This window comes from Zonotrichia leucophrys, chromosome Z, assembly GCF_028769735.1.
Source record: "Zonotrichia leucophrys gambelii isolate GWCS_2022_RI chromosome Z, RI_Zleu_2.0, whole genome shotgun sequence".
NCBI classification, from domain to species: domain Eukaryota; kingdom Metazoa; phylum Chordata; class Aves; order Passeriformes; family Passerellidae; genus Zonotrichia; species Zonotrichia leucophrys.
In genome coordinates, this window is record NC_088200.1 from 871,930 (window position 1) to 897,085 (window position 25,156).

A 25,156-nucleotide genomic window follows, 5' to 3' on the forward strand; every position below is an offset into this window, starting at 1 on the left:
GGGACGGTGGATCCAGAGGGGGAGGGACCCTGCTTGTGACAGGGGGGGACAGAGGGGCACAGGCAGTGACCTTGTGCAATTCCACTATCAGCTTTATCCTGTTCAAAGATTCCCTACAAAACTTGCAAGGCAGTCGCTTTTCCCCTTCCCCATCCCCTAAATAAAGGTGAGATGGCCCATAAATAACTTTCTCAGTTGCTCTAAGGGCCTCAAACTGCCAAGGTAATACCAAAAGCTGTTATAATGGTAGAGATAATGGCCTCCTTAATTTTTATCTTTGGAACTTGGTCCCTATCAGGTGCTTCCCAGGCAGCTAAAAATACCCAAGCTGCAGGACAGTGAGCAGGGTTATGGCAAACCCTCTTTCTGGGAGGCAGGAGCGATGCCTTTGAAGTTTAACTCTGAGATAAGCAGGTTTTTCAGCAAGGTGGATGCCCTGGAAGAGAGCTGGGGCAGGGTAAATCTGGCTCAGGGTGGCTGCAGTGCTCCTGCTCTGCACCTGTGGCTTAGTCCTGCGCAGGAGACACTCAGTGATACCTCCAGAAAGGATGTTTTTGCATGCAAATATTAAATATCACCCATGAAAAGAGATGCATCTACATTTATATAACCCCATCGTTTAAACATGCAAGTCTTACCTTGCATAAATAAAATATGTATATAATTGCATAGCTAAGTGCCTTTCAATATTTATATATAGCCTGTGTTATTTCTGTGTGTATCCATAATTGGCTAAACTTAAAAATTGTAAAATATAAACAAATGTGGGAGAGCACAGCTTGTGTGAATGGCTGCTGCATTTAATTCACCCTCATTACAGGGATAGGCAGGAGATGCTTCTCAGAGCCCTTCTGGTGTGTTTTGGTTTGCTGTCATGAAATCAAAGGCTGTTTCAGAGCAGCATAAAGAAATATTCCTCACCTGTCTCGTGTTTTCCATCTTCCTGTTCTCTGTCCCTATTTCCTCTGTCATTTTTCATATAAAGGCCTGTGTAAAGTCCTGATGGATGATCAAGAGCTCTCTCTGTTGCTGCACAGTTGTTCTATGGTTTCTTTTGTCCCATCTAAGTTTTAATATTGACTGAAGCTTTTCTTCTGAACCATCTCCTTTTCTAACATAAATATCCAATTATACTTTTTTTTTTTAAAAAAATGTATGTGTGTTTTTCTGCAGCCGCTGCTGTGCTCAGCAGCATTTCATGGGATGGGGATGAACCCCATCAGAGGTGGCTCTCAGACCCCAAGAGGAACAATTTCACTGTTATATGTACCAGAACTTCATGTGTGTGGTCCCATGTGGCAGTTTCTGGAAGTTATTCCATCACCGAAAACAGCATTAAAAAAAATAATATTGGTGCTTGAGTAGTTAATGTATCATTAATTGTAAAAATACTTCCTTATTATTTCTGTTTTAATTAGTGGGGGTTTTTTTGTTGATGTTGTTTGGGGGGTTTTGTGTGTGTGTATGCATGTATGTATTTGGGGTTTTGTTTCATTTTGGGTTTTGTTTCATTCTGGGTTTTTTTCTGTTGGGACTTTTTATTTTTTGCAGGGGGAGGTTTAGGGATTTTGGGGGTTTTTGTTTGGTTTAGTTTGATTTTGTTTTTGCTTGTTTGTGTTTTCTGTTTGTTTCATTTCAGGGTTTGTGGGTGTTTTTTAGTTTGTTTTTTTTGGGGGGGGAGAGATTTGGGGTTTTGTTAGATTTTGTTTGGTTTTGTTTGTTTTCATGGCTGTTTTGGGTTTTGTTTGGTTGGTTTTTTGTGTGTTTTTTCTTTGTTTTAGGTTTTATGGTGCTTTTTTGTTTTGTTTTTCAGTGTTTTGGTTTTTGTTTTGTTTTTTTTGTGGTTTTTCTTTGTTTATTTTGGTTTTGTTTCAGGGTTTGTGGGTGCTTTTTTGTTTTGGGGTGTTTTGTTGTTTTGGTTTGGTTTTTGTTTATTTTTTTATTTGTTTGGTTCGTTTTGTCATTTTGTTCTTTTATTTCCTGCAAGAGCCATTCTGGCTGCCGGAACAGAACCAATATTTGGGTGTTTTCAGCTGGAAATGCTTGTTTTGTTGTTGTTTTACTTCAGGGGTTTTGGGTATTTTTTGTTTTGTATTGGCATTTTTGTTGGTGGTTTTTGTTTGTTTCTTTATTTGTTTGGTCTGGTTTTTTTTGTTTGTTTTGCCTTTTTTAAAATTTCCTGCAAGAGCCATTCCAGCTGATGGAACAGAACTAAGATTTGGGTCTTTCCTGCTGGAAATGCTGTTGTGGGTTTTTGTTTGTTTTTGTTTTGTTTCAGGGTTTGTGGGTGTTTTTTTTGTTTTGTATTGGGATGTGTTTTTTGTTTGTTTTTTTTATTTGTTCGGTCCATTTTGTTGGTTCATTTTTCCTTTTTTTTCCCTGCAAGAGACGTTCCGGCTGCCGGAACAGAACCAAGATTTGTGTTTCCTGCTGGAAACGCTGTTTTGTTGTTTTGGGGATTTTTATTTGTTTTTGTTTTGTTTCAGGGTTTGTGGGTGTTTTTTTTGTTTTGTTTTGGGGTGTGTTTTTGTTTCTTTTTTTTTGTTTGTTTGTTTGGTCTGTTTTGTTGGTTTGTTTTTCCCCTTTTTTTCCTGCAAGAGCCTTTCCGGCTGCCGTAGCAGAACCGAGATTTGTGTGTTTCCTGCTGGAAACGCTGTTTTGGTGTGTTTGTCACCAAAGCAGGTGAGCACAGAGCAGCACCTGGGCCTGGCAGTGTCCCCTTTGTCCCCTTTGCAGATGCCCAAGGGCACGGACCAGAACTGGGCACAGAAGCTCTACGACCGCCACAGCGCCAGCCAGCACTTCCAGAAGCCGCGCATGTCCAACACCTCCTTCATCGTACTGCACTTCGCCGACAAGGTACCCGGCAGGGAGCACCAGCAGGGACAGGAAAGCCTCCTGCAGCACCCTAAATCAGTGCAGAGCCCCCTGAGCTGCCCCTTGGTGCCTGCACGGTGGTGGTCGTGGCTCAGGTGCTCAAATCTGGATCAGCCCCGAGGGATTCAAGTTGGTTGTGGCTCTGGGCTGTGGGTTGTGGATTCTGGAGGAGAGAAAAATCCTCTTTCCCAAAGCTGCGGGGAAAGGGGTTTTTGTAAGGGCAGCTGGGCAGAAAATGTGCTTGTGTTAGAAGAGCAGGAGCTGTGAGTGCCAGCAAGGCCCAGTGCAGGGAGGAGGTGAGAGGTGATCCCAGGCAGATCCCACCTTTGTGAGCATCCCACTATGGCACTAAACAAAACCAAATCCCAGTGCCTGGTGTGCTGGGGTCTTGTCCATAGACTCCAGCTTCACTGAAGCCCTGATGTGACAAGTGTTACAGCAAACAGGAATCTCAAAAGCTTGAAGTTACCCTAACCACAGATTTGTTAGGAAAAAATTAAAAAGATCAACCCCAGGATGTGTCTGAGGAGCTGGGCAATATCCAGGCGCTGTGATGCCCTACAGGTGCTTCCCATAACCAGGTTTGTCCTTGATTCCAGAGGCACTCACCATGGCAAATGTTGATACTCACCTTTCCTCAGGCAGGTGGTTTTGCGTATGGATCCTTCATGAACAATATTTCTTAGCAAGTTTTTCTCATTTTTTAATATGAAAAAAAGATAAATTTTCTTTTGTTGTCTCTAATGTATTTTTAATTTTTTTTTTTTAAATTCCTTTGCATCCCACTCCTCTGCAGTTTCAAAACCCAAGAGACCTACAAGAGACTTAGGCAGGGCATATTTTGAGGTTTATTGATTAACTTAGAAGCAGTTGAAGAGTGAACAAAAGAGCATGTAGAGTTACTGATGATCCTTGCATTTTTTATCCCTGACTTCCATACACAGCGATTTAATGGCCAGGAAACAATCTGTGTTTCCTAGTAAGGATTTTGCTTTCACCCAGATTCACTTTGATAAAAAGTGACCTTTAAATTCCAATTGTTCCTTTCCCCTCTCAGGGTTTTGGGGTGAGCTCCTGACAGCAGGGGAGTGGTGGGAGCGCCCTGTCCCTGTGTGTTGGACTTGTCCCTTTGAGCTTCTTCCCTTTGTGTCCTGGCAGGTGGAGTACCAGAGCGAGGGGTTTCTGGAGAAGAACAGGGACACCGTGTACGAGGAGCAGATCAACATCCTGAAAGCCAGCCAGGTAAAAGGAGCAGCAGGTCAGGGCAGCTGCCCAGGCTGGAGCTGAGCTGAGCGTCCCTGGTCGCACCCACGCCTGGCTCAGGGTGTGATCCTGCTGCACTGACAGCCACCAAAGAGCCAAACCAGTGGGGTGTGGAGAAGGGAAAAGGGATGAGGAGAGGAGGATGCTCAGGGTTACACCCACTGCATGCATGTGGGTGGTTGTCTGCCTTCCTTCACCCTGCTGTTGGTGTCCTGTCAAGATGCATCGCAGAAGTAGTTCCCAAACCTGCTGATCCTCTTCTTTTTTTCGGTCACCAAGGGACAAAATTAGGAACTGGTAGTTTTTGGGCACTGTAAATCCCACTTAGCTCTTGCTTGGAGCTCCTCACCCATCACCCAGTCGCCCATCAGCCACAGAATCACTGGATGATTTGGGTTGGAAGACAATTTAGGGATCATCTTGTTCCAGCCCCCTGCCATGGGACACCTTCCACTAGACCAGGATGGTCAAAAGCACGGGGATCTGGGGTTAAAAGCCACTGTCACCAGCATGGTTTGTACATTGTGGGTAGCCTTGCTGGTCCTATCCCCCTTCTGTGTGAAAATAGCTGTTCCTGTTATCTGTAATCTGTCATACTTGTCCCCGTGACTTCTAATTACTTCAATAATTACTGTGCAAAAACTGGAGTTAACATGTAATGCTGGAACTGTAGCATGAAGTCTGAGACACTCCAGCTGCTGTGGAGCTGTTTTACACCACTGCCAACGTGTAACTTTAACAAATTAGCAGACACTAATGATCACTCTTGGTGTCACTTGTCTTTTACAAGGTTTTGTGCCGTGTACCTTCCCTCTCCCGAGTGTTGTACAAACAACTTGTCAACATCTCATTGCACCAGGTGCCAGCAGGGATGTATTGACTGGCTTTGAATGCCAGGTCTCCTGGTAAAGGCTTTTTTGGCTCTTGCTGTTTAAAATTTCCTGTGTGCTGTGGATTTGGTGGGATGTTGGAAGCAGAAGAGCTGTGGGGTTCTGAAGGCTTTGGAGTGGGCCATGCCTGCAGTAAATGAGCATTTGACAGTGGGCTCCAAGCTGGAGATTTTACAGTTTTCTATATAAATTGAGTAGATTTTGCACAGGCTTCCTGTACCATACTCCTGCTGTCTATGAGCATTTGGGTAGGTTGGGTTAAAAGTGTTGATATCACAGGCAGTAAAGGAATTTCAGATCCTTGTTGTTTTAAGACCAGACCAAAAGTTCTTCCCTGCAGCTTTGAGTCTTGCATTGTCAATTAATGAGCTGAAACCTTAAACAACCCCCTCTCTCCCAGGGGGAACCTTTATTAAGCAGTTAGTGTGAAAATGCAAAGCCCAACTCACCATCCAGTGGCCAAAATCCAGGCTGTGTGACTCTGGTGCACCTTTGTTCCTCTAAACCTGGTGTGTGGTTTAAGGAAGGAGTTCATCTGCTTTCCTCCAAACCATTTCAAAGCCTTCCACAGCATAGGCCAGCATGTTAAATTGGTTTTGGTTTGGGTTTTTTTGTGTTTTTTTTTTTTTTTTTTTTTTTTTTACATTACAAGTTTTGAAGGCCTGCATGTTGCAAGCAAAAGTGGGTCATATTCAGACTTCTCTTTGCGACACCCTTGGGTGTGCTGCTGGCTGTGACCTTCTAAATGACACCCTGAATAAGGAGTGGGATGAAGGGAAGTGGAGGAAACATTATTTTTAGGAGGAGTTTGTTCCTGTCAAAGTTAGAAGAGATGAGAATGGGAAATTATTTAAGTGTTGTCAGTGGCCTGGCCTGTTTCACAGCAAGGAATTCATGTGAAAATGGCAAGATGAGCAATTTTCTCATCCATGGGAGTAGTTGTGAAATTAATAACCATGGAGCTGGGCTTTAATAATGCCCAAATCAAGAGCTCTGCATGTTCAGGAAGCTTCCCAGGGAAAAACTGGGCATGATTAGAGCTCATTAGAAATGCCAGGTAACCTCCAGGAATAGTTGATGCTGTATGATGAATTATTTAGCCAGTGCTGAACTTGCTGTTGGAGTCAGTGCTGCAGAACTGGCAGTGTGTGATAAGGATTTCTGTTTGACTGTTTGGTGTAGAGGAGAGAGTGTACCTCATTGGAGTGGTGTGGTGTGGAGTGGTGGAGACCCTGGAAACCATTCCCTAAAAACACAGATGTAAGATAAAGGCTCACTTGCCATATCTAGGGACCACAATATAATATCAGAGCAGGCTGGACTTTGTTTAAGAGCTGTGTTGGAGGGGATAATAAATTCCATCCAGTGTCATCCCTGCCCCTTCTACTATCCCAGGTTGCTCCAAGCCCTGTCCATTGTGGATGCTTCCAGGGATGGGGCAGCCACATGTGCCCTGACCCAGACCAAAACACTCTGAAATTCACTTGGGTCTGGGAACATTTGGGAGATAGGCTGTTGAATTTCTGCCTTTAACCCCCATTAACTCCCATTCCCCTAACAACATGGGAGCACTGGCTTGTATCAGCCTGTGCTGATCCCATGTTGTTCTGGAAGAAGAGCAGCTAGACATTGTCACATTCCTCTCCCAAATCCTTCAACACCTGGTGATCTGCTCTTGCTGCCCCTAATCCCTGTTTTCCAGCAGATTGTTACCCTGGTATTTTTGCTTCTTGCCTGCCATTTGCCCTCCAGGGCTATAAACAATTAGAAACAATTTTGTTTTGCTGTGAAAGGCAGCCTGGTCTCTCTGAACCAGCAAAAGCAGAAGTGACAGTGCTGACTCTGCTACCCAAAAGTGTAAATTTAACTAAAGCTCAGATTTGTGCTGTGAGGACTTTGTCCTGTCCTCAGGATCAAGCTGGCACACAGCATTCCCTGCTTTCTTCTTTGCATTCCCACTAAAGCAGCACAGAGGGCAAGGGGAACGCTGTATTTAACCCAGCAATGACCTGGGCACCTCTCTGTCAGCAAGCAATCGCTGATGAAGCACTCCCACCAAGGCAGAACTGCCTTCTGCTAATTAGAATGCAATTACCGCCATCAACAAGATGGTGAGAGAGACTTTATAGAGCATTTAATTAGTTCTGTAAGCGCTGGTCAGCTAAAACAGTTGAGAGCTGATGTCCTTTGAATTAAGGGAAATTATTTGAATGCTGATGGAAGGCATAAGGGCATGCTGTGAAGGTATTATTTTCCAGGTCTCTGTAATTACAAATAATGCACCAGTGGCTTTGACCCTGCCAGCTGGGGAGGAGGGATCAGTCCCTCTTGCTTATGCCCCAGAACCTGTGGAATGGCTCCTGCTAGAGATGGTCCCAGTTCCACCAGGTTTGCATCGTGCAAGCTGAGAGCTTGGCTCTGAGATCCTTCTCCAGGAACAAGCACTGCTGTTATTAATACCAAGTGGATGGAGGGAGCAGTGGCACTCCCAGCTGTGTTGAGAAGATATTTTGAAACCCCAAATTACATCCAGAGGCATTGTCAGGTGTGAGGCAGTAATGCAGAGCCTGTGTTGGATATCTTCATTAGTACATGTGTCATCCATACCTCCCATGCTTGCAGGAGTCAGAGCATCCCAGATGGTGTTGTATCACCCATAACAATTGTCAGGATGTCATTTTTTAGGGATAGAAGGAGGTGAAGGAGAGGAGAGCCTTTATTCTGGTAGGAGTTGAGTGAGCTGCACAGACAGCAGTGAAAGCTGAGTGTGAAGCAGATCCTTAGCTGGCGCTGTCATGGAGCCTGCAATAAATTTGCTCATGTAATGCAAATAATTTCCTTCCCACAGCGTTGTTGAGGCTGCTGTCCTAACAAGCTGTGAGAACATCCCACAGGACAGGGCTGGAAATGTTCCTGTCTCAGCCCAGGGATGTGGCAGAGAGCCCGGCAGCCCTTCACAGCACAGGGCTGCTGTTTATGTCTAAAAAGTGGTAAACCACAGCACTCTTCCTGGGATCCTAATAGAAATACAACCAGGCTGGGCTTCTGGAGGAGCCCGAGGTGGGGGCAAGAGTGCTAGGCAGCTGCCCCTGCCTTGTGCTGGTGGTTTTTGGGTGGATGTGTTTGCCATGGTGTACCATGGATGTGGGGAATGTGTGTGTGTCCCTCAGGTGCTCCAGCATCCCTGCTGCTGGGAGGCACCGTGGGTGCTTTGGCAGTGTCACCTGGCAGGAGCCCAGCTCAGCTGGTGATACATGAAGTCCCACCTGCTGGCAGGGAGGGTTTTTTTACATTTAAGGATTTCCCCTTTGAATGTAAGGGCAGCTGTGGCAGTAGCCAGTGTGGGTGTGTAGATGGATTCAAGATGTGAAAATTCAACAGCCTTGCTAACCAGACCAGATTTATGGTGGCTTACTTAATATTCAAGTTCCCCAGTCTAGCATAAATCTGAATATCCTGCCTCCTAATAATAATAATAATAATAAAGGCATTAACTGCCTTTGCCAGCTCACCTGTTGTTTGTGAAGCAGAAATGTTGCTGCTGGCTTGCCAGAAGTCCCAGGCTTGGGGATCTGTTGAGCTAGATGTGGTGCTTGCAGGGTTGTGGGATGGTGGTGCTGCCCTGAAAGGTGGGTGAGTAGGGAGGAAGTGTTTGTGTCCCTTAACTTTTTGAAGAGCAAGGGTGCCTCTGGGGCTGTGGTGGGGCCTGGCTGCTGCCTGTGCTCACAGGAGATCCTGTTCCTGGGGTGTGTGCTGTGTAGGGAGCATCCTTGCTGGGGCAGGGCTGCATAAACACCCTGAAACAAAGCCTTGGGAACAGGATTCACCTCCTGTCCGGGAGGTTTTGTGCCTTGGCAAGACCTCAGCAATCCAGCCTCCTTTCTTTTTAGGTTAGTTTGATTTAATGTGCGTGTTTCAAGGTTTCATGACCTGCAGCACAGAATGGTCAGCTGTCCTGCTGACGTGGTTCATGTAGACATCTCTTCTTGCTTTCACTTTCTTGCCCTTTTTCCCCTTTCAGGCTTAGGATGGGTGAGAAATGACCTGAGCAATGGGAGCTGGGGGGGTTCATTCCCCAGCGAGCAGGCCCAGGGGTGCTCAAGTGTTGCCTTTTGTTTCAGTATCAGATGGTAGCAGACTTATTCCAGGAGGACAAGGACCCCGTGCCCACCACTCCTGGGGCAAAGAGAACACCCCGGATCAACGTGCGCTCTGCCAAGCCAGCCTTCAAAGCTGCCAACAAGGAGCACAGGAAAACAGTGGGACACCAGGTAATGGGAGGTCTCAGGGAGTCACTGACGACACAGCAATCCGGTTAACACCTTGTTGCTTCAGTTTGAAGCAGAGGTAAATAAAAAGCTGCTGAGGGTGGAAAGAGGCTTTCCCATGATCTCTGTGTTCAGCTGTTGTGTTTTGAATGACTTCTAGTGGTGCCTCTGGAACAGCAGGATTGAGAAGTCTTGGCTGAAAGCAGCTGAGACATGGTCTGGGGAGGGTGGCGACTCTGGGATTCACTGGATGGTGTCCCAATATACTGTGGAGCCTTTAAACTGAAACAGCTTCTGGAAAGGAGCATTTCCCCACTGTGGGCAGTCAAAAAGTTCAACAGGGGCACAGAGAGGTTGTGCTGCCTCCATCCTTGGAGATGTTTCAAAGACCCAGCTGGGCAGACTCCTGAGCTTTGTTGCTCATGACTCTTTGAGCTGGAAGCCTTCAACCCCGCAGTGTCTTCTCTGAATTCCCCGTATCTGGGCTGGGTCCATGGGGAGGCTCACTCCGTGTCACACCCACGGGTGGCTTGTGGCACTGCTGGCTGGGGCTGCAGGGTCACTGCTCCTCCCTCCCTCCTCCAGACGAGTGGTTTTGTCTTTCAGTTCCGCAACTCCCTGCAGCTGCTGATGGAGACCCTGAATGCCACCAGCCCGCACTACGTGCGCTGCATCAAGCCCAACGATGAGAAGATCCCCTTCAAGTAAGTGGCCCTGCAGACCACAGAATCACAGAATCACAGAATCACAGAATCACAGAATCACAGAGTCAGGAGGTTGGAAGATACCTCTAAGATCATTGAGTCCAACCTCTGCCGTAACACCTCTACTAGACTATAGCACCAAGTGCCATGTCCAGTCTTTTTTTAAACACATCCAGAGATGGTGATTCTACCACCTCTCTGGGAATGCTCTTCCAGCAGCACTTTATAATTCTTTTAGTGAAAAATTTTTTACTAATATCCAACCTCTACCCTCCCTGATATAGCTAGAGTCTGTGTCCTCTGATTCTGTCAGTGCTGCCCGGTGGAAGAGACCAACCCCACCTGTCTGCAACCTCCCTGCAGGAAGCTGCAGAGAGCAATAAGGTCACCTCTAAGCCTCCTCTTCTCCAGGCTAAACAGCCCCAGCTCCTTCAAATGCTCCTCACAGGGTTTGTGTTCCAAGCCCCTCTCCAGCCTCGTTGCCTCCTCTGGACGTGCTCAAGCATTTCAACGTCCTTCCCAAGCTGAGGGGCCAGAGCTGGACACAGCACTCAAGGTGTGGCCTCACCAGTGCCAAGTACAGGGGCAGAATGAGCTCCCTCCTCCGCTGGCCACACCATTCCTGATGCAGGCCAGGAGTCATCGGCCTTCTTGGCCACCAGGGCACATTGCTGGCTCATATTCAACCAGCTGTCACCAGCACCCCCAGGGCCCTTTCTGCCTGAGCACTGTCCAGACACAGTGTCCTCAGCTTGTAATGTTGTAGGGGGGTTTTGTGGCCAAAATGTAGAACTCAGCCCTTGGACTTATTAAACTTCATGCTGTTGGACTCTGCCCATCCATCCAACTGATCTAAGTCTCTCTGCAGAGCCCTCTTTCCTTCCAATAGATCAACACAAGCTCCCAGCTTAGTGTTGCCTGCAAATTTATTAAGGACTCAATGAGCAGATATGCTCAGCTTTATGGCAGCGGGGCATGCTTTGGGCTCTTCCTCCTGCTGAAGAGCTTGCCTTTTCCATTTAATGTTGTTCCTGGAAGCTGGAAGGTCTGTGTGGGTTGCTGGAGTCACCTTTTTGGGTTTCAGCATGGGAGGTTTGTGCCTCTGAAATGAAGCCAAATTCAGGTTCTAATAATTCATAGATATGCTCTGCTAATAGTGAGCGCCCTTGCTTTGCAGTGATAGGGTCTTCATGCAGTTTTTATCTCAGACTTGCTTTGATTTAAATAATTATAGTTCCAAACAGTGGCAAGAGAAGGAAATGAAAAAGAAAAGATAAGTAGTGAGCTTGTAAAATGAACAGAAATATCTTGGTGCTTCCAAAATAAATGTAGAAAAAATAAGGGTGTGGTTTGTGTCAGCTTCAGGCAGGCGAGCAGCTGAAGCAAAAGGCCAGTCCTGGTCTTTGTCCGTAGCTCAGAGACGTATCACAGGCTGCAAACTCTGTGAGCAGGTAGTTTTTAGCCCTGTTTGACCTCTTGGTCGTGGATTTGTGCCCAGTTTTCTTCTCTGTAACTCCAGAAAAGCTTGGCCATTAGTATGCAGGGACCTTACAGATGTGATGTCCTCGAAAGGCATCAAGTGCAGGTGGTGACCTTTAAGGGAGAAGGTTGTAAATGTAATCCAGCAGCAGGGAGGCATTTCCCTCCATCTGACCTGATGCAGGCTGAGTGCTCCCAGTGAGCACAGTGCAATTTAGGAATGCAGAGACAGCTCCACCAGGGTCCTGGAAGGAAGGCAGAGCTTCTCTAAACAGACTCACCCTTGGTCATGATGTGCTGGGAGAGATGTATCCACCAGGAAGCTTCCTGGCTTGTCCTCTTCTGCCCCTTCAAACAGCAAAGTGAGGGGCATAAATCACTGCAAGACATTCAGAAACTGGTTCCTATTTACCTGATTCCTTAGAGGAGTAGTTAGCAGCCCTGGAGACAGCTCACTGTGCTGGGATCTGTGTTCCTGTGCACGGCTGATCTGTTCCACACACCATCCTGCAGGAACTGGATGTGCTTGGGCCTTGGTCTCCTCTTGCCTTTTGCAGAGGGTGTTCATTAAGTGAAATTCAGGATTACACTGTGTGATTGACAATTTTCTTTAGATGAAGCACAAAATTATTCTCTGACTTGCTGTAGTGTGAGTGTGGTAGATGCTCTGGGTGATGAAGTGGTTTCATCTTTCCAGTGGGTCTTTCCAGGACTCCATGTCCCTGCTTAGCTCTCCTTTCAGCTCATCCCTCTTCACTTCTCTGCCTTTGAACTTTCAATTTTTCATGTGATGCTCAGGATACAGTTAATATAATTCCATGGATGTGCAAGCTCCTGGTTTTCAGGGGGCAGTAATTGAATGAACTCTGTGGTATCCCTAAAATATTATGGGTAGCAAGCACCAGGAGGATAATTCTGCCAGTGCCTGCTCCTACTCCAAGTGATGGCTCTGCCCAGTGTGATGCTACAATTGGTGAATGTCCAAGCTCAGGATTTTGGGAACAAATGACAGACCAAAATAGACACAAGGATGGTTCTGGAGGAGGTTGCTTTAGGTTGTGGTGATGGGGTTGCATCCTCTTCCACAGGGGGTTCAGGCGTCTCCTGTGTCTGGTTCTGCAAGAGCCTCTCCCCCCTCACCCCTCATGGATTGCTTAATTGGCATTGTCACCTGGGGATCGTGGTCAAGGTTGGTCTTGCTGCCACCAGCTTGAGGAATTTGTGTCCTTAGCCTGGCTCAAATAAAGTCACAGAATCCCGGGAGCACTGAGCTGGAAAAGAGCTCAGGATCATGGAGTCCCAGCTGTGTCTGATCCCCGCTGTGCCACCAGCTTGGAGCACTGAGTGCCACATCCAGTCCTTCCTTGGACATCTCCAGGGATGGGCACTCCAACACCCCTCTGGGCAGCCCCTGCCAAGGCCTGACCTCCCTTTCCATGGGGAAATTCCTGCTGCTGTCCAAGCCCCGGCCTGAGGCCGTTCCCTCTGCTCCTGTCCCTGTTTCCCCCGGCTGTCCCCTCCTGTCAGGAGCTGTGCAGAGCCACAAGGGCCCCCTGAGCCTCCTTTGCTCCAGGCTCAGCCCCTTCCCAGCTCCCTCAGCCCTTCCTGGGGCTCCAGCCCCTTCCCAGCTCCCTCAGCTGCTCCTTGTAATACCTTTTTATGTGTTAAAGCGGGATATAGAGACACATGCTGGAAAATGTGCAGTGCTAAGAAGCATTTGTGAAGTGAAAGATCATCAGCATTGCTCCACGTTAGCACCCAAGTGTCTTGTAGCATGCAAAACACTGGGTGTTATGTTTGTTGTTCAGTGAGAAAATAAGTTTTCTCTAAAACATAACATTTTTCGGCTCACAAGAGCATTATGTTTTTACTAAAATGAAAACCTTACCCTGGAGAACAGGGAGGAGGTAATGGCAGCTCTTCAGTACTTAGAGGGGCTACCATGAGGAGAAAGCCATGCTCTCAGCAGTGGTGTGTGGTGGGAGGAGGGAGCCAATGGCCCCAAATTTACACGAGAGGTTCAGACTGGAGATGAGTAAACCTGTTTTTTTTCTCCCTGAGGACAGTCTGTCAATGGAGCAGTCTGCCCTGAGAGGTTATTCAGCCTCCATCTCTGGAGGTTTCTATAAACTTTGACTGGCTAAACCCCTGGGCCATGGATCTGCCCCCACAGTTTTTGAGCATGGGGGGCTGGACTGGAGGGTTCCTCAGGTCTCTCACACCCTGCATTCCTACTCACAACATGCTGAGGAGATAAAATCTGTAATAGGGCTGGAGGGTGTCAGGCTCCCATCCTGGGACACCTTGGCTCCACGCAGGGATGTCTGCTGCATCTGACTGCAGGCTGGGACTGAGGTTAATTCCTGCTGGAGAAGACTTCCAAAGAGAGCTGTGCAAGGGGAGTGCCTGACTTCAGGTTGTTCCTCTGTCTTTTCCTTTTAGATTCACTTTTAGGCAAGGTTTGGGATCTTTGATTTGGGTTTCCAGGCTGAAAGCAACCTGCCAGGTGTTTCTACCTGCCATAGCAAGGAAAAGGACTTTGTAATAAGCTGTATTGTCCCACTTTTAAGATCTTAATTTCAGCATTAGCCCATAACTGGAGCTGTTGCTGACAGATGACTGCAGCCTCTCTGGTGGCTGCATTTCAGCCCCACTGAGCAGGTCTTTGCTGCTTTGCAGAGTTTCCCTTGGATACCAGAGAGATTGCCCTGGGATCTTCCAGGACTGACGCTTACCTGTCGATCTGCCACTCCTGTTTATTATTTATTGTTATGGAAATTGCACTCTTGTGGGTTCTTCCTTGAAGCGAGTGACAGCCCAGACTGATTTTTCACCCTGCACAGTGTTGGTGGTGTTGCAGTGAATAACTTGCTTGTAGACTTGACAGGTCCAGGGAATTAAAAAAAGCACAGAGAGAGAAGAAGGAGACTATTTTTCATGCTGCTTTTGTAGAGCAGAGAGCAGGAAGAATTATTCATGTAATCTTGACTTGCAGGTGTAAATATTTTGAGCTTTCAGAAAAGGAAAAAAACTGGCATTATACGAGAAGCTTTGTTCTGGGAACCTCACACAGCTATGGACATTGCATCATGTGAGACTGAGTTTGATGGAGGGACCTTTTCCAGTGCCTTCCAGAGCTGGAGAGCTGTGGCCTCCTTGTGCATTCAGAGTCAGGGTGGAAGGAGGGAGCGGCCATGGGGGATGCTGGTACCTGGACTCACTCTCTGCAAGCGTGGTCTGAGCTTGGAGTGAGTTTTTGCCAGGAATCAGAGGAAGCACTGCCTGAGTATTCAGCTGGAAGTTTTCCTTGAGATTTTTTTGCCACAAATTCCTGATGGCGTGTGGTGTCAGTGGTAAGGGATGATGCAAGCTTTAAAGTGGTCATGTTCTTGGAAAACTTAGTCTAGAAAATCATGGGACCTATTAATTACCTGCTTTGGATATGGAATTGAATATATCAGACTTATTTTGCTGTTGAATTCGATTTCTGTAAATGTGTTGTTGCCCCAATAGCTGGTTCACCAGGCAGCTCGTGGTGGGGTAGCCTGTTCCCTTCTTTATTTTGATTGTATTGCTCTACAAAGCCAGGTACATTCTGGCTGTAGACACTAATTAATTGCAGCAGGTGGTCAGTCTATCCCAAGAATACCCCTGGCACTCATAGCAGGGTGGGAGCAAGGTTTCAAGCAACTTGGAAATCAGACCTTTGTGACGTGCAGAGAAAAGGTGTGCAGCCTGTTCATCCCAAAGCCAGGCCTGGGTTGTACTGAGGTTTCAGAGGCTGTTGCTGTGGGCTCCCTTTCACTGTATGTTAATGCCTGTCCTAAATCTGATTGCAGGTTTGATCCGAAGAGAGCAGTGCAGCAGCTGAGAGCCTGCGGAGTGCTGGAGACCATCCGGATCAGTGCAGCTGGCTTCCCATCCAGGTGCTGGGCTGGGAATTCCCTGGGCTTGTGCTGCTCCTGCCGCTTACCCAGCAGGTTCATTGTGCCCAGGGCCAGGCGGGATGGGGCTTGGAGCACCCCGGGACAGGGGAAGGTGTCTCTGCCCATGGCAGGGGTGGTACTGGGTGAGCTTTGAACACCAAACCCTTCTGGGATTATCTGATGTGAGGGAGGTGGAAGAAAATATTTGTGTTGGCAGGACAATGTTTATTTAGGTTAGCTTGTACCCAGGATAGATTTTCTGCTTTTTATATATTTTTTTTGTTTCATTTTGCCAAACTCCCGTTATGTCCTGGGCTCCTCAAGTGTAAGAGATTCATTGTCAAGCAAAAAGCTGCAAAGTGGGCTTGACAGAGAGTGTGTTGTGCTGTGTCCAGTGCTCCAGCTGCTGCTTTCAGTCTGGTCCTGAGAGGTAATTTGCTCTCATGAAACCTCTGAAAAAGCTGACGCCTGGCAGACAAAGGAATCCAGTTTGGATGCTGTACCTAGGTGAAAACCAAGTAATGAAACAACAACTCTGGAAGCAAGCACTGCCCTAAAGCACTTCTTCACTGTTTGCCTGAAGCCTCTTCCACTGTTCAATTTGATTTTCTTTGTGTGTGATTTTTTTTTCCCCCGGCTTCAGACATCTGCTGCAATCCTCATTTCAGCCAAAAAAAAAAAAATTCTGATTCTACTTTCAGAGAAAGAAAATAAGGGTTGTAAATTATTGTTGTAGACATTCACAGAGCACATCCAGAGCATCCTAGGCTTCAAACTCTTGTATCATAAAAAGGAGGGTTATGGGTGGTGTGCTCCTGCTGATTGAGATATAAAATTCAAAAGAGGTTTTTAAGGCCCAATAAATCAGAAAAAATAGACTATACATAAGTCCTGAAGATGACAAGGGCAAATAATTCTAAAAATGCATCAATTGCATTTTAGTGCCAAGCAGCTTTGTGTTAATGTCAGCAAAGCCATCAGCCCTTTTATATGGAACAAAGAAGTCATAAATATGCTCAGTGAAGTGTTGGCTAAGCGTGATGTGGAGCACCATGAGCAACTCCCTGTCCTGCATTTTGGGGAGGAGTGTGCTGCTCTCAGAACCTCCTGAGAAGCTGCAGGGGGTTCTGGCAGCCGAGGGCAGCAGCTGCAGCTTGGGGTGGCTCTGTCACCTCTGCTGGCCAGGGACCTCTGTGGGCAGGTCACAGCTGCTCTTGGGGTCCTCCCTGACCAGCTGGGTCCAGCTCCTTAAGGAGGAAGAAAGGAAAACAGAAGGAGAATAAAACTCTCATGGAACCCAATTTCTCTGTGTCCCCTGCCAGTGCGGCACGGTGCAGATCTGGGACCTCGTGCTGGGAGTCTGACCCTGTTAGAAGACCCAGCATCACCTTTGGCTCTCATCTCTGAATCACCTTTGGGTCTCATCTGAGACCCAGCATCGCCTTTGGCTCTCATCTGAGACCCAGCATCACCTTTGGCTCTCATCTCTGAATCACCTTTGGGTCTCATCTGAGACCCAGCATCGCCTTTGGCTCTCAGCTCTGAATCACCTTTGGGTCTCATCTGAGACCCAGCATCACCTTTTGCCCTCATCTGAGACCCAGCATCACCTTTGGCTCTCATCTCTGAATCACCTTTGGGTCTCATCTGAGACCCAGCATCACCTTTGGCTCTCATCTCTGAATCACCTTTGGGTCTCATCTGAGACCCAGCATCACCTTTGGCTCTCATCTCTGAATCACCTTTGGGTCTCATCTGAGACCCAGCATCACCTTTATCTGAGACCCAGCATCACCTTTGGCCCTCATCTGAGGGCTTCTGTGGGAGCAGCCAGTAAAAAACTGCTTCTTCCTTACTTGATCCCTAAGCCATGGTAGGGAATGAAAAAATCCAGTCCATGGGTTGTCTGTCACTACCGTCTTTGTAGTCGGACCAAATCTGTCAGTCATCTTGTAGTAAAAACCCTGAAACAATGAAAAATGGTTTTTTTTTTTCACGTGGAAAAGGCCAGAGAAATGCAGTTCTTTGCTCTCCAAGCAAGCAGTCACACTGCCCAGTGCAGCCTGGGCCCTGGCTTTCCCGTGGTGGGTCCTGGGAGAGTTTGGGGAGCTCTGACCTGAGCGTTGTGTGTTTTGTGAGGTTTTGTTACTGGTCTTACCACGGCTGCACAGAACATACCCTGTTCCTCTCCATTCATGATTGTCCTACAGATTTGTAGCATTTTTCCATTTCTGCTCGCTTAACTGCAGCTAACAATCTACAGCACTAAAATCAATGTGAAATCAGTAATGGGGAGGGGGAGCAGAGGGGAGAAATCACTGCAGCACCTGGACACCAGCCAGGATCTATTGACAGCAAAGAATTGACCACTACAAGAGCCATTTCACCCTTACAAACTAAAAAGTGATGCCCTCAGCTCTGCTTGCATGCTTTTGGTTGTGAGATCTTTTCCCAGGACGCTAGGAATACAGAACTCTTCCATCACTGCAACTTGTCAGCTCTCGTTCTTCCTCCAGGGACAAAAAAAAAAAAAAAACAGGGTGCAAAAAGCAATTTCAGCCTGTCAGAGTGACCTTCTCCGAAGTTTGAGATTCTTGAAGGACAGATATTTGTGTATTTTAATATTTCTAGCATATAATTGTATGTAGGGACAGCTCTGCACCAAATAGGCTCCCATAGTTCTTCATCTTCCTTACTCAGAAAATTCCAGTCTTGAAAATCCAGACCCAGGAGCTGGACGATGTCATTGAAAGATTGTGAATAATCTGTGTCTTTATATTGACTTCACAGACAATCTTGGGAAAAGATGCTTCCACAGGATCTTGTTTTGTAGGAAAAGTAACAGACTTTTAGTTATTTCTGCAGTTTTACATGTGATATCTCTTGGTTTTCATCACAGTGAGCATTGATTATTCCTCTATATTTCCTTATATATTGAGACAGGTTGAATTTATATTGCTTGATTAAGGATAAAACCAAAAAGGACAGTCATTGCTTTAAATTTAAACCTCTTGTGAAGGCTCTTAATTTGGAATACTTTAAAATAATAGCAGAAAACTTGATCTTCGTGACTTTTGCTTCGCTCAGGTGTAAGCAAGTTACCCATAAAGCTACAGGGAATTTCCAAATTTGTTTATCTCAAGGTAAGTTTTAACCAGAAACAATAGAAAAAACTCTTGTTTTCATCCTGTAATGTTTACTTCTGAATATATTCCAGCACACTGTCATTAGAATAGCTTTCTGAGGGTGATGTGACTTTGAGTCAGAGATCTCTGGATAAATCCACCTGCTGCTGAAGAGTTCAGTGTTTTGAGTCCTTAATAATTTTTTTACCTCTAGAAAAAGAAATAATTTTTAATACAAGTGGTAGTTGTTCAAGCTGTGCAAGTCTCAGAAATCTGAAGCCTGGGACTCCCCACTTAGGGTGTTCCTGGGTTTATTTTACCATTTCCATGGCAGGCTGCGTCTGAAACAAATTGAAAATGTATCATTTGCTCTGAAATGTTACTCAGCAGTTAAGAAATCTGTATCTGTTAGCATGTACATAAATGACTGTGATGAATGGAGTGTCTGAGGTGTGTAGGTAGTAAATCTATCATCAGCTTCCCTGGGTAAAGCGTGGAAGATGTCTCTGTGCTGTAAAACCATTCATCTTCCTTACAGAAACTGGCTGCATAGAGATGAGTCTGTAGAGAACTAATTGCTGCACATCTCCATGAATAGCAAAATAATTCTTTAAACCAAGTTTTTAAATTGGTTCTGTCAAAACTGTACTTTTTTTTTTTTCCCCTGCTGGTTATGGTGGTTTCCAGTCAGTGGTCCAGCAGCAGTGGTGTCCCACCATGCCATCACTCTGAATTGCCTCATCACTGCAGTTCTCTCTGAATTACCCTCTTTGTAGTTGTTATGTATTTATAGTTTAAGTATCCTTGGCATTTGGCTGCTTCCTCTGGTCGCTGGAGCTCACTGTCAGATTCAGCATTTTTGTATCAATTCAGTGTGAAACCCCAGCTGCTAAACTCTATAAATATTAAACATTTATAATTGAAAACTATCATGGACATCCTTGATGTATAATTTTTTTTTACAGAATGTGCCTTTAGCTGTCTGGCTGTCATTTCAGGATAACAAGACCTATAAATTGCTTTGGCTACCAACAGTTCTGTTTGCCCACACCCAACAAAGGTGTAATATGTAAATGGAGGGGCTTTCCCCCCCTCATTTTTCCCTTTGAATATATTCCAGCTAATTTCAAGCCAGGCCAGCCTGCATGTTTTAGAACTAATTGAAAGGCAAATCTGTTCTGCTGCAGTAAACAAGGCAAGAGAAATTTTCTCCCTGAACTGCAGCTTCTAAAATAATTTCATGTCAAATCTTGGCTCCGAGATTGAACCTGCACCCTTCCAGACATGTTCTGACTCCTCTGGAAAGATCAATATCATCCAGCTCCTTCCTGCTTAATATATTGACCCCTTCAGGGGAGGGTGCCTTGTGGTGCTGCCAGGATTTCTTACCCAAAACTGAGTTTGCTCAGCACCTGGGATGGTCTTGGGTGAATTTGTTTACTCTGAGTGGAAACATTTCACATTCAGTTATTTTAGGGTACCAAAAGAAACCATATTATGGTTAAGAGTTTGAAGCTTTTTTGACCTATTACACTGCTTTCAGCTGTTCACTCAGTGCAGCTGGCACAACATTGCTGAAACAATGGCTTGTGGATATTTTGGGCAGTTGTTGACTGCTTGGAAAGATGCTTTTTGGAAGCTTCCTTGGAATGTCAACCCCAGTTTCCTACCCACGCTCTCCCTTCAATTTGGCATTGTAATAAACACAGCTGGCTCTGCTCAGGTTCATAAACCCTCGATTTTGGACAGGAGCAGCCCCTTTGCTTTGCACCTGACTGCATTTTTGTGTAAAACATCTAAATCTGGTTGCTTAAACTACAGAAAAAGATTACTTCATCTGTGGCGTGTCCTATGTCTTATTCCCTCTGTTTCCTGTAGGTGACAAAGACTTTGCTGGGATGACCAAGCCTCAGGCTCTCAGCCAACCATCCTCCTTGCTGCTTGAGCCCAAGGAGGGTTTTTTCCACAGGCATAAGTTATTTTTCTGCATTCTTCCCTTCCCTTTATTGCCTTTTCCCCTTAGTGACCTGTGCTGACATCAAAGCAAAATTCAGCTGTTTGAGGTTGGCTTGATCTCAGTTTGAGTAGCATCTGCCCAGTCCTTTGTGCCTCCTTCTTCCTGTTTCTCAGTTGTGCAGGTACGAAAATGCCCTGGTTCCATCTCTTTTCTCTGCACCACTTATCTGGATCTTAAAACTTATAATAATGATACAGATCTGTATTTATTTAGCGTCCCTTGGTGGTTTCCAGCCCTCAGTACTGAGGCTTGCCCATGCTGTGTGTTGTGTGGCAGCATAGTAAGCACCTGAGATCTGTTTTTTATTTGATACCTGTCCACAAGTTGAACTGAGGTGTACCCTTCCCACAGTCTTTCCTGACCTGCTAAACTGTGAGGTAACACAGCACATCCTTTGTCTCCTGCTGGGAGTCAGTATGAATTAATTTTCTTTTTTTTTTGGTTTTCATGTTTGTTTTTGTTTTCCCTTTTGAAATGAAGGCATTGTACCTAAAAAAAATTAAAATGTATGTGCAGAAAAGTAATTGTAAAAGTGCATGTACAGCAAAGCACTGAGCTTCAGTATTTCTGCACTGGAGAAATCTCCCTTGCAGGGCTGGGGGATCATGTTTGTTTCTCTCCCAGCAGATAGTTGTAAGGAAATTTTATACAGCTTTGAGCCTCCAGTGGTTCAATGAGGCATGTTACATTAAACCTGAGTGCTTTAATTGTTCCTTTCTCCGGGGAGGATTCTGTAGCAGCACCTATGAACCCCTGCAGCTTTCTTTTGCTGGTGAACTGGGATGGCAAATATCCCAGCGAAACTCCTGTTGTGGCACAGATTTTGTCTTGATGCCCCATGGACAATAATTCAGGAGCAGTGTGGTGTCAGGGCTGTCATTCCCTGATAAATCAGAGTGGTGAGAGCACAAGGGAGGCAGTTCAGTGCCCTGGGGCTCAGCGTGGGGCTGTGAACCTCTGGGACATGTGGGGCTGTGGATGCCACCAGACCTGTGAACACCTTGGCAGAAAGCAGGAGATGTATTCTCTGACTCTTCCAATGTCTCATGTGAGACTTACTCCTGAAAAATGAGTCATTTTTATTAAGGATGGATGTGGAAACTAATTTTTCTCCACCTTGGGAAATGAGAATGACAGGCTCTGGAGGAAGACCCACTGTGCAGTGACCTATGATTTATTTTTAAGGATTTCCTGCAGGTGTCTGACTCTTGTTTGTGGGCAGCTGTGGGATCTCCATCGCTGCTGTGGTCCTGCAAGATGATGGATTTTACTTTCTGCCCAGCTTGGACCTGTGCCCTGAGTTTCATGTTCTGCCTCTTCACCATCTGCTCTTAGCTGGAAGAGCCTGGGTGGCACCTGCAGGGTGATTTTTTTTTTTTCTCCAGATATCAGCAGTTAATAATGCCAGTGCCTGAGCTGACTCTGGCAGGTTAATGGGAATACTCCTTCCTTCTCTCTTCCCTCCTCCCAAGCTTTCCCTGGCTTGAGCAGTACCCGAGCCAGCCTCGTGTGCTTGGCTGGGTGCCTCGGGCTCTGCATGCTCTGCTTCTCCTCTCAGGTTTGATTTGGAGCTATGTAAACCCCGGGTGTGCTTAAAATGAAAACGGATTTTATTTGGACAATGCAAAACGGGAAATGTAATTATAAAACAGAGGCGCTGGGAAAGCAAAGAGGAGGCAAGTTTAAGGTAAACCTTACAGCACACAAGCTTGTAGTCTTGCATAATCTTTGTGCTCAAGTTTTCCCTCCCCAGAGGGAGCTCCCTATAGCTGTCATCTTAGTTTTTTTAGTAGTGATCCAGTACTTTTGGTTATTTGAGGGTGGGTAGCCGTAGCTGCCTGGCCTCAGGACTAGCCCATGGAGACAGAGATTGAATCAGCACTAAATCTGGCTGCTCCACAGCCAGTCTGAGCATTCTGAGCATGGGAAATCCTTTCATCACAGTGGCCCTCATGCTTCTGCCCCCACAAGCTCTGCATTTTACCTTTGGCTTTAGGTGCAATCCTAAAGGTATTCTGGTTTTTGCCCGTCCCTTTATTTTTTACTAGTTGTGTCCTGAGTGCTGTGTGTCCATGCAGGAGTTACATGTGGTTTACCAGTCCACCTTTTTTTCCCATTTGCTCTCTTCATTCCCTTTGCAAACATTTCCTTTTACTGTACTCTTTTCAATGAAAAAAAGCATTGGCTTTCCTCCCCTTTTCTGAAGTGGCACAAAACTCTGTTGGCTGTGTGTTTTGAAATCAGCGATATGCCTGTCTTAGCAAATACCCCAACTTCCAGCCTTCAAGGTGTTTCATGAGAGATACCAGGAGCTGGAGTAGATGGTTGTGCAGGTCCCTTCTGACTGAACAGTTTTGTTCCATGGTGCATTTTGCAGAGCTGGCAGCTGTGACTGCTCAGGTGGTCTCACTCAGTCTCACCACTGCAAACTGGCCACGACGTGTCACAAGCAGTGCTCTGGCCCTTCCAGTTTATTTTCCCTCCCACACTCTTCATCCCCAAAAGTGTAAAAATAGGAAGAATTTGGTGCAGTAATGCAAAAAGTTAAGGTGGACATGGGGCCTCTGGGTGAAGAGAATGTTTCTGTGTGGCAGCTCCTCACAGTTTGTTCTCGTCCTGGTTGCCAGAGCATCCCTGCAGGTAAGGATCAGGCTCACAGGTGGTTTTGTTGAGTGAGGGCAGAAATCAAATCCTCTGTGATTCTCTCCAGTCTCCCTTTGATGCTTGTTATGCGTATTTTGTTGAAGTATCAATGATCATTCTGGACATTGCTGGAAAAGTTTAGTGTTAATTAAAATCTCAGGTTTTGAGGGGTTTATAAGTCACTCTGTTAATTTAGAGAAGGCTGAAACTTGGCAGATGCTGAAGCAATTTCAGGATGGCAGTCTGCAGGCTCTACATCTATCACCAGCAGCAGGAGATGATATTTCTAGCAGCAGGATACAGTGCTCTAATTCCTTCAATTAGCATTGGCTGTTTGGAGGCTTTGCTGCTGGAGACAGTGAGACATCTTCCAAGGGGCTGCTTTGTCTTTCCAGAGCCAAAAGATTTTGTGTTTGTTTGAAGGGTGTCAGTCACAGACCTCAAGATGGAGCAATTAGGGAGTAGATTGAAGTTAGTATTCAGCAGAGTTTGGGAACACAAAACCCGAAGAATTTATATTTGATTCATTTTCTACAACTTTATGAAGATTGCTGTTTAATTTTTATTTTTGGGTAAACAAGAGATCCATGATTTCTCCCAAGTTAGCTTCTCCTTTCTGACAGGAGCAGCATTGTTGTGTTTGAGTGGTAGAGAGCAGCAGATTGGGAAGCACATCAGGGGTGAGAACAGGGTGATCTGTGGCCTTTCTGTTCCAGGCTAGAAAGGCCACATGGTCATTCAGCATCTGAGATTGGGGCCAAGCTGGGGGTGAGTACCTCTTTTTGGAGTTGGTCCATGCTGAGGGTTGTGGTGAGAAATCCCTTAAATATTGCACACTTTGGCTCATCTATGACTCCAGGCACTTTATTTTAGTAAAGCAGTACCCAGCATGCAGACTAACCCAGCGTGTGCTTTGCTTTCAGGTGGTCCTACCCTGACTTTTTCAATAGGTACAGTGTGCTTATGAACAAGAGAGACCTCTCTAAGAGCGACACGAAGCAGATCTGTCAGACCCTGCTGAAAGACCTCATTAAGGTGAGCTGGGACCAGATCTTTCTCACTGATGCTAAAAGCACAGAACTCGTGGCTTTGATGTGGCCTGAAATTGCTCCAGCTTCACCTGCTGCATGTGCAGGTGCTTCTCCACCCCAGGCAGCCTGGGAGTTTTCCCAAAATGAGGGAGTCTTGCAAAGAGATGTCAGGAGCATGGGATTTCTTTGCTGTGGTCAAGAGGAGTGAATCATTTCAGTGCTGGTGAAATCCAGAATTTTGTCACTGGCTGCGCATGAATGACTGGCCATTTCTAAAAAATGTGTCCCCCCATCCCCTCCTTCTTCTTTTGTCCAGCCACAGGTGGAGCACTTTTCAGGGGTCCACCCTGGGATGTCATGAACCTTAGTCAGTCATTAATTGACTCTTTGCACAAATGAGTGAGGGAAAAGTGCAGTAAATGCCTTTTCTTGATGTGTGGGAGACTTTCATTGGCCCTATGTGGAAAAAACATCCTGCAGACTGGGACTTCTTTACCACAAACAAGTCAGAAGATTTTGCCACCTCACCTTACCAAAACTTTGCTGCTTGCTTGTATGCATTATTTTTAAATTGCAAATGTGCATGCAAAGGTTTCTTGCGGTTGAGTGGCTCAGAATGTGGCCAGCACCTTAGACAGGTTTTAATGCTTGATCTCTTGTTTTCCTGTAGGGTTTTGAGGAATTAACCCAATTGGGTTCCTCTTTTTGCTTTTTGCACCCAATGTTACCCTTGACTGCAGAGCCTTTTGCAGCACATGTATGACTTTGTAGGTCTAAACATTAATCTTTGCAAAAAAGAAATATTTTTCTTGAAGTGCTGTGCTGTTGCATTTCTAGTCCAGTGTAGTGGAAGGCATCCTTGCCCATGGCAGGGAGGTTGGATATATGTGAGGTTTAAGGTCCCTTCCAACCTAAACAATTTTGTGATTTCTT

The 25,156-nt window shown here is 46.0% G+C and overlaps 1 protein-coding gene across 4 annotated transcripts in view; it reads left to right on the forward strand.

The window, feature by feature from the left end:
- Window positions 1-25,156, forward strand: part of MYO5B (myosin VB) — a 151,187-nt gene that overhangs the window by 75,046 nt on the left and 50,985 nt on the right. For all 4 annotated transcript variants that reach the window (XM_064735479.1, XM_064735481.1, XM_064735480.1 and 1 more), the window contains exons 13-18: window positions 2,737-2,859; window positions 4,036-4,119; window positions 9,152-9,301; window positions 9,905-10,002; window positions 15,321-15,407; window positions 24,116-24,227. In XM_064735479.1, the coding sequence (XP_064591549.1) occupies window positions 2,737-2,859; window positions 4,036-4,119; window positions 9,152-9,301; window positions 9,905-10,002; window positions 15,321-15,407; window positions 24,116-24,227 (654 nt within the window). The remainder of the gene's footprint in view (window positions 1-2,736; window positions 2,860-4,035; window positions 4,120-9,151; window positions 9,302-9,904; window positions 10,003-15,320; window positions 15,408-24,115; window positions 24,228-25,156) is intronic.